Source organism: Hyaena hyaena, unplaced genomic scaffold (genome assembly GCF_003009895.1).
Source record: "Hyaena hyaena isolate Hyena2069 unplaced genomic scaffold, ASM300989v1 scaffold_190, whole genome shotgun sequence".
In the NCBI taxonomy this organism is placed as follows: Eukaryota; Metazoa; Chordata; class Mammalia; order Carnivora; family Hyaenidae; genus Hyaena; species Hyaena hyaena.
Genome location: NW_024080822.1, coordinates 186,202 through 195,558, shown reverse-complemented (window position 1 = coordinate 195,558; position 9,357 = coordinate 186,202). Strand labels below are relative to the sequence as shown.

The following is a 9,357-nucleotide window of genomic DNA, read 5'->3' as shown; positions in this document are numbered from 1 at the left end:
TATTAGATATCATCATACCTTAAACCTCTGTATTGGCTCACAATAAATTACCTAAGCTTCCAGCTTAAGATCAAGGTACTTGATTGTTTTCCTGGTGCTATTTATATATAATAGACTACTCTTGAACAAAGTCTGTTAGGAACAAGTATCCACAGTATCCAGTATGTTTCTTGAGCAGTGAGAGATTCCTTAAAAGTTTGGGGTTGATGATGAACCCAGTGTACAAGGATTCCACGTTGAGTCATAATTGGCTTTTTGTTAAGAGAGTATGTGTCAGCTGGTGAAATCAAGCACAGGAGAGTAAGAGTTTCTTGTATGAACAACATAGCAACTGATCACCCACCTGTTACTCAAAACCATAGAACCTCAGGGAGGACTTTTCTAATCCCAGAATAGAGGCATGACCTTGCCTTTATGTCTTTCTTTGTAAAAATGTCTACAGCAGATTTGATGGAGAATCTCAGAGAAGAACTGACCTGTTTCATCTGCTTGGACTATTTCACCAGCCCGGTGACCACCGAGTGTGGGCATAGCTTTTGTGTGGCGTGTCTCCTGAGGAGCTGGAAGGAACACAGCACCCCTTTATCTTGTCCTGAGTGCTGGAGGACCTTGGAGAGCCCACACTTCCAGCCCAATGAGCGTCTGGGGAGGCTGGCTGGCATCGGCAAGCAGCTCCGATCCCATGTGCTGCAGAGCGAGAGCAAACAAGGTGGCTCTGGGGCAGCCGCTAAGGCTTTTTCTGATGAGCAGCAGGGTGTAAATGCTTTCTCAACCCAGTGTCCTGGAATAAACAGATTGTATCCCTCCCGTGAGGCTGAACAGCGTCACAAAGTAAGATTGGCTGCTCAATACAAATCTCAGAACACAAATCACATTCCATCACTTATGCCCATAATATTCTCTATTGGTGACAATCATGGGTCCTGGTCTCCGGGCACCAGACCACAAACCTGGTGTGGATCCTGCTTCACTCTTTGTGTTAGCTCATCATGTTTTTATTGGTGCTCAAGTCTTCTTCACAACCTGGTGCTCTGCTCATTTGCCACAGAGAATTTGTTTCTATTGCAGGAGAAACTCCAGGAAATCTTAAATCTTTTGCGTAAAAAGAAAAAGGAAACTCAGGTTATATTATCCCATGAGAAGGAAAGAGTAACACTGTGCAAGGTCAGTAACTGGCTTACTGTTGTATCTTGTATATGTTCTATGAGGGAGACTAAAGGGATACTTAGTAAAATACCAGGGGACAAAGACCAAATTTGTCAATCCGCATCCTACAATATGCAGTGTCTTTATTTTGGGCTGCGTACCTCTGCTTGTCCACCTGAGAATCCCGAGACTCACTTCGAACAATTTCCCCATTGCCAGGCCTGCTTCTTTTCTTTTCTTCTAGGTACACCTATACAACTTGGTGGCTACCTCTATTATGGCTCTGATTATAATTATTTAAAATTACAAGTTACAGACAATATAGGATGAAAAATCAATAAAAAGAAATAGCTCAAATGCTTTGAGGTAAAAAGAGAGTGGGGGAAAAAGGCAAAGGGAAATAAAGGCCAAATAACAGTTTGGTGTAGTATATCTCAACAAATGCTCGAGTTAGTCACAGATTTGAAGGTGAGCCATCTTCCAAAGGCCTCAGTGTTGAGTCAGATATTTAAAACATCCGTGTGTGTATCTGATTCTCCCAATACACTGAGTTCTTAAAGGGGAGTATTTGTGATTTGTATCTCTTAGTTGTTTATATTTGTTCCCACCCCGGAATGACAGCCTCCTGGGAATAGACATTTTGGTTTTGTTTGCTAGTGTATCTGGAGCACACATACCCCCTAAAATATCACACTATCCCCCCAACTACTTAGTAGAATATGTGTTATGTGTCATAGTGGAACTCTAGGACTTTGCGAGGATTTAAAGTCTACACAGGCATTTCTGTCGCTAACTTTATTATATTGTTCCCATGTGTGTGCGTACGTGTGTGTGTGTGTGTGTGTGTGTGGGTGGCAGGAAGAGACAAAGACCTGTAAGCAGGTTGTTGTGTCAGAATATGTAAAAATGCACCAGTTTTTGAAGGAGGATGAACAGCTACAGCTGCAGTTACTGGAAAAGGAGGAAAAAGAGAACATGAAGAAGCTGAGGGACAATGAGATCAAGCTGACCCAGCAAATAAGAAGCCTGAGCAAAATGATTGAGCAGATAGAGTCCACCTGTCAGAACTCCATTTTAGAATCTTTTGAGGTAAGACTATTGGGAACATCAATGTGACATTAACAAGAACATATTGTAGCCCATAATATTTCAAGCTATGCAAAAGTTTTTCTTTATTTACCCCCAAAAAACTAAGTTCTGGACCCGATATAGTTTTCCTAAAGAATTAATGTTCTAGGGGCCCCTGGGTGGCTTAGTCAGTTGAGTCTCCAACTTCGGCTCAGGTCATGATCTCCTGGTTCGTGGTTTGGGCCCCATGTCAGGCTCTGCGTTGATGGCTCAGCACCTGGAGCCTGCTTCCAATTCTGTGTCTCTCTCTCTCCCTGCCCCTCCCCTGCTTGTGCTCTGTCTCTCAAAACAAATAAACATTGTTTAAAAAAAGGATTAATGTCTATAGTATAAATAAAGGCTTGACAAGACAGAGAAAAAAAACCCAGTAGATAGAATAGCTTTCCAGACCAAGCCTGATGATGACTCCATTTTCTGCTGTGCCTGCCTGTCTGCAACTTCAGCTTCATTAATTATTTTGTTTAATGAGCATTTACTATGTGCTGCTGGCACATTACATCTCATCTTCCCAGAGAGCTGGTGAAATTAAATACTATTTTATGTACTCTTGGTAATCGTAATCTACCCTGTGGGTTTATAGTAGCTCTTACTTAATAATTCAGACCTCTGGCCATTGGAAAATGTGCCTATCAAACAGCTAATATGGAACGCCCGGGTGGCTTAGTCGGTTAAGCGTCCGACTTTCGCTTAGGTCATGATCTTGCGGTTCGTGGGTTCGAGCCCCGCATCGGGCTCTGTGCTGACAGCCAGCTCAGAGCCTGGAGCCTATTTCAGAGTCTGTGACCCCCTCTCTCTCTGACCCTCCCCTGCTCACGCTGTCTCTCTCTCTCTCTCTCTCTCTCCTAGAAATAAATAAAACATTAAAAAAAAAACAGCTAAAATGTAGTCGAAACGCGGTATTCTGTACTGAGCCCATATGGTTCACCGTCTCTGCTCTGCTGCCTCCTGGGGCCACTAGTGCATTCTCTGGGGCCTTTGTAAACTCGGGCTGTGTGAGCCCCCACAGAATGCTGTTTAACTTAGTGACTTTCCCGCACCCCTACTGCACAGGCTTACTCCCGCTCTCCCACTTCCTTCTGCTGCTCTTTGACTCCCTGAGGCATCAGATCACAAAATCAATAGTTTGGCTCCTCTGTCAGTGTCAGGTTCTTTTGACAAAGTGATGGTATGAGGAAAGGACAAGAGAGTCTGGTCGTTCTGAGAACCCCCTCCTGTGAAAGTATAAAGGACTAGATCCCAAATGGATTCTGTCTTTGTTAGAGATCAAAGTGCACAGATACTGACCCTCTTTCTTCTCTCCCCTTAGGATGTGAAAGGAACACTGGAAAGGTAGGTTGGCAGTCTGGGTTCAGCCATGTAAGAAACAGGGGTGTGTTGCTGAGAAGTTCGTCAGAGTGGGGAGGAGAGTGTCCATGCTGTTGGGAAGAAACAAGAGGGACCCTCGGCTTGGAGGCCTGTGGTCTGCGCGGGGGAGACAGAGTGACGGTCTCTGCCCTCTTGTAGGAGTGAGCCGCTCTTGCTCCAGTGTCCGGAGGCCACCACCACGGAACTGAGTCTGTGCCGCATCACTGGCATGAGGGAGATGCTAAAAAAATTCAGCAGTAAGTCAGCCTGATTTGTCAAACCTCCAGGGATTTGCAGAGTTAACTTCAGTGTGTACTAGGGAATGCAAAACTGAGCTTTTTGGCAGATTCCTCTGACATAGAATATTCGCCATCTGGGTGCCAGGCTTCTATGGGTGCCAGGCACAGTGAGTCTGCCTGAAACTTCAGGGTGGGCTGGGGCCACAGACTGTCTCTGGTCTGAAGCAGACAGAAGCACACCTGACTGAGGGGTCTTCTGCCTGTGTTTTCTGTCTAAGGATCCCTGGCACTTCCTTTTTGTTGTTCCATTACGTCCATTTTATCCCCTTGCGTGCGCTTCCGCACACACCCCCCCCTCCTCAGGGGTTTCTGCCTTTCTACCTCTGTTCTTCTGAGGATAAAAGCTACTTAAATTCTTAAGTCCCAGTGAGGCACCATTCAAGCTATCCTCTTAGAATGCTCTGGATACTTAGGTTGGTTATCGCGAAGAGAACTTAGCTTTAGTTTTCAACTTTTAACTCGTTGACAATCTGACCTTCAGAGGAAGGTCTAATGGGCTTTGGATTCAGTAGATATTTGATAAGTGCCAATTATGTACCTGGTACTATGCCATTAAACTCTGAGCTTTCTTACAGCGATAAATAAGACAGACCTGCCTTTGCTTTTATAGAACTTGAGGAGACAGACATTAATCTCAAATAATGAGTGATGATTAGGATTTGATCTATAAATAAAAGTATGAAATTATGTGGTAGGGACACTTAATCTTGTCTTAGAGGTCAGTGAAGGTTGGGAGCCCCTTCTGTGACCTCCTCTCAGCAGATGGGGGTGGGGGTCTCTCACTGGTTCACAATGTACTTAACCGGTCACGGATGGTTTCACTAATGTTATAGGAGGCTGCATTTCTGCACGACATAATGAAAAATGCTGATCAGGGATTGTTATTCAACACTCAGTAACTCTGTAATCTTGGACAAGTTTCCTAACCTCTGTGAACCTCAGTTTCCACTTTTATAAAAATGGGGAGCGGCACCTGTGTGGCTCAGTTGGTTAAGCCACCTACTTTGGCTCAGGTCATGTTCTCCCAGTTTAGGAGTTTGAGCCCCGCATCAGGCTCTGTGTTGGAACCGGGAACCTTCTTCATATTCTGTGCCTCTGTCTCTCTCTCTGCCCCTCTCCTGCTTGTACTCTGTCTCTGTCTCTCAAAACTAAAAAAATGTAAAAGGTGGGGGGGAAGTGCCATGATTAAATGAGATATTGTACAGAAAATGCTAGGCACCTAAGGATAAGTTCAGAACGGATTGGTGCCTCTATTTTTTTCCCACCCAAACTGAATAACCAGAATGAGTGTTGGCTCATCTGAATACAAATGACAAAGAGTATGCCCTGTGTGGATAGATAGCTCTGAATTTTAAAGCTATGCTGTTAACAGAAAACTTCCATTCCATTCCATCAGAAATTCCTCTTCTCTCCTCTCAGGCAGATTTCACTGTCCACATGACTCTCTCTGTTTCTTTTTAGTGATTTACTTTCAGTGATTGTAAAACAGTGAGAGAAGAGCTCAGAGCTTCTGTTCTCAAGGAAACACAACTCTTCACCATACTCACCTAAATTATATTTTTAAAAATAGGACTGGAAGCTAAGAATTTAACTTAAATTCCACATGTATAAAAGGGGTTTCAAGAATGCAAGAGGGGATTCATTCTTCTCTCCTCTTGCAGCGGACATAACTCTGGATCCAGCTACAGCCAATGCCTATCTTGTCTTGTCTGAGGATCTGAAAAGCGTGAGACACGGTGGAGTCCGCCAGCAATTACCTGACAACCCAGAACGATTTGACCAGTCTGCAACTGTGCTGGGCGCTCAGATCTTCACCTGTGGGAGACACTACTGGGAGGTGGAGGTGGGCAACAAGACCGAGTGGGAAGTGGGCATTTGCAAGGACTCCGTGAGCAGAAAGGGCAATCTCCCAAAGCCACCTGGGGACCTCTTCTCACTTATAGGCTTAAAAATTGGAGAGGATTATAGTCTTTGGGTCTCATCACCTTTAAAAGGTCAACACGTCAGAGAGCCTGTGCATAAGGTTGGTGTTTTCTTAGACTATGAGTCTGGACATATAGCGTTCTACAACTTGACAGATGAGTCCCTCATCTACAGCTTCCCTCCAGCCTCTTTTCAAGAGGCTCTCAGGCCGATCTTCTCCCCTTGCCTCCCAAATGAAGGGACGAACACAGGCCCTCTTATCATCTGCTCACTGAACAGTTATGTCTGATGGAGATACCCCTGAGCCTTCGCCAAGGATGAGGTCTAAGACCAACAGATGATTATTAATTAAGATGACTAATGCATTGACACTATCGATACTGGGTGATCTTAAAGGAAAGCCCCCGCAAAGCCTTTCCATTAATTTGAGCCACAATCAACAGCCAGATTGGACAGTCAACTTTCAACATCAGAGAAGGCTGATCATATCTTGTATTTAACAAATTCGTTATCTAGACTGTCCCACATACATGCTGGTCATTGAAAATGTAGAGAGAGCGTTAGCCCCTATTATCCCTGATCCCATTGTCATAGGCCAGTTTTATAAATATGTATCACATTTTTGAGTGTACTTATTTATTTGACTCTAAAGAACTCTATTTTTAATATTTTGTAATATTTATTTTTGAGACAGACAGCGCATGAGTGGGGGAGGGGCAGAGAGAGAGGGAGACAGAATCGGAAGCAGGCTCCAGGCTCTGAGCTGTCAGCCCAGAGCCCAGTGTGGGGCTTGAACTTGCAAACCGTAAGATCATGATCTGAGCTGAAGTCAGATTGAGTCACTTAACCAACTGAGTCACCCAGGCGCCCCAATAACTCTGTTATTTGAATATGTCTATGTTCTATGTGCAGAGCTCTGCATGCTGGGGCAAGCCTGAGTCCTCTGGGTGGGGGCAGATGCCTGGGTTCTCCTCTCCAGGGTTGGTGCGAGGGACTCATGACAGCCTCAGCTGAAAAGCTGCTTTTCTTCCCATCCCATGGGGCAGTCAGGAAGTATCTGCAGTCAGGAAGGCTTACATGTACAGAATACAGCAAACACAGGTGTCAATATCATCATATTATTCATGGTACCATAACCACTAGAGACTGGAACTTTCTGTGAATATGTTCAAAGATCACAGAACAAAGTCTCTATTCAATAAATGTATCAAGATTATAGGTGCCAAATGACTTTACTGAATTTTTTATAAGTTTATTTTATGTGCTTTTGCTACTTTTTATAAGAAAAAAAAGGCTTTAATCACAGGAAGGCAAAATCAATCTACTTACTCCATCCCAACACACGAGGGTTTGGGAGGAAGTTCTGCGAACTGACCTTCTTCTTGCCTGGTCTCAGATCACCTTTTGCTGGAGCTCTACACCCACGCTCACTGTTCTTAGTGCTCTGTCCCTGCAGGGTTTTGTTTTTTTTTTCCAGTTTTTTTTTTTGTTTGTTTGTTTGTTTGAATTCTCTCTCCTTGCTTGCATTGCAGAATGGCACCAATTACAATGGGTACCCCTTCCTGCCTCTTCCCACTCACAGAAGTCACTGCCCATGTTTTCAGTCACAGACAAGAAAACTGATAGGGTTTAACCCACACACAACTGCATGATTATTAAGAAACATGCTTATCACAGATTTTTGTCTTTAAACTAGAGATTAAGTTGGGGAGAAAATTGATATTGAATCTGTTAGTCAGCATAGACACCTAAAGGGGGAGGGGCTAAGGGAGAAAGAGAGAGAGTAACTGGGTTTACTTCAGGGTTTGTATTCAATCTTCTCATTTATCTAGATCTACTTTCTCTTTCAAACTTATGCATTTTTATCTTCTGCCCTCACAGGTAGAGGAGCAGATCTGAATTAGACCTTGGGCCCCAAATCATGCCCTCTTCTGTTCTCTGTGTTCGCTCTTTGCATTTTCACCCTGACATCACATATACTTAGAATCTGAGAACTTTAGTGATGGAGAACCAATCACACTCCCTTTGAACAATTTGTTCTGTTGCCCATTTTTTAAATTTTGTTAAATTTATTTCTTGATTTATCACCTCAAAAAGCTAAGGAATAAATTATGAAGAGCAAACACCAAATATATTTGGACTCTAGCTTTCTCAATTACAAAAAACCCATATTGATTAAAAAACATTTTTCTAACATTTTTCTTTATTATTGAGAGAGAGACAGAGACAGAGCATGAGCAGGAGAGGGGCAGAGAGAGGGGGAGACACAGAATCTGAAGGAGGCCCCAGGCTCTGAGCTGTCAGCACATAGCCCAACGCGGGGCTCGAACTCACAAATCATAAGATTATGACCTGAGCCAAAGTCAGACGTTGAACCGACTGAGCACCCCCCACATTGGTTTTTTTATAAATGAATATAAAGGTCATATATTTTAACTTAGTACACATTACATTAAATTGTGGTGTAAGGTGATAGCTCCTTTTTTTCCTTTCATCCCAAATGGGCTGGTATTATCAAGGAAAGCAGCCTATTTTTTTTTCCTCTGGCAAAGTCATCCTGTGTGGATCACTGTCTGCCTTGGGTCTGCCACCGATCGCCTGTGTGGGAAAGATTGAATCTATACTATTCGTACTCTGCAGAGTTTATATAAACACCCATGAAAAAGTTGCAAAAGCATTTTCAACCAAGGCTTCTGGATATAAACTCCAAGCCAGGCAGATGTGGTGGGGATGGGAGGGAGAGTGGCCAGAATGAGCAACTGAGAGGTGCACTCCCTTGCTTGACAAACTCATCCCCTTGAATGAGACCAGGGTCTGTCTGGTCTCTCTGCCTCAGCCTTTGAACATCTGTCAGACATCTTTTCGAATGTGAATGGTGTCCCACATGGGACCTGCCACCATTACTCAAATTTTCCTATTTTCTCTTCTATGAACTCCTTCTCTCCTTCCCAGATCTCTTTCTTCTATCCTTCTTGAGAGGAAAATTGTCTCAGGGAGATAGCAAGTCATGAGCAGCCTCTCGTCATGCACATTGCCAAAATGGAATCCAGAATCCTGGCCATTTCCCTTTCTATGCATGGGCTAGAGGAGAAGGGGTATGTCGTGTCCTGAGGGCAGAGGACATCACGCATGATCTTCCATGCAAGGCTGCAATCTGATTTCTTCATTTTTAAAAACTTGTCTTGGCTTGTCCTAGAGTACCTTAGAAATAAAATATACATCTTTTGCCCTGAAATCCAATTTACCAATAAAACTCCTTTAGCTCTTCAGGTGAGGTCTTTACATACTCTCCTGCCCTACTTTCCCTTCCCCACAACAATGTTACTTTGACCTATTACGCTTCCACTACTACATGGCACCTTATTTTTGGATCGCTTTACTAGGCCCTCTTACCGACTCAAGTCAGCAACGTGCCCAATCAACCTTTCTCTACACTTGACTTTCTCTCTGTGCATATACCATAAAGGTGTGGGAACAGAAGAACAGTTGGTCTTAGTAGGAAAACTGAAGAATGATA

At 43.7% G+C, this 9,357-nt stretch overlaps 1 protein-coding gene across 2 annotated transcripts; it reads left to right on the top strand.

Annotated features, from left to right (window-relative positions):
- The first annotated feature begins 329 nt into the window (after positions 1-329).
- Positions 330-6,466, top strand: TRIML1 (tripartite motif family like 1). 2 transcript variants are annotated; one of them, XM_039241220.1, is made up of 6 exons: positions 330-831; positions 1,069-1,164; positions 2,062-2,235; positions 3,581-3,603; positions 3,778-3,875; positions 5,579-6,466. In XM_039241220.1, exons 1-6 carry the CDS (start codon positions 415-417, stop codon positions 6,127-6,129), a joined length of 1,359 nt encoding a protein of 452 aa, XP_039097151.1. In that variant the 5' UTR covers positions 330-414; the 3' UTR covers positions 6,130-6,466. The 2 variants fall into 2 exon arrangements, with proteins under 2 accessions (XP_039097151.1, XP_039097150.1); XM_039241219.1 differs by having other exon boundaries at positions 2,005-2,235.
- The last annotated feature ends 2,891 nt before the right edge of the window (positions 6,467-9,357 follow it).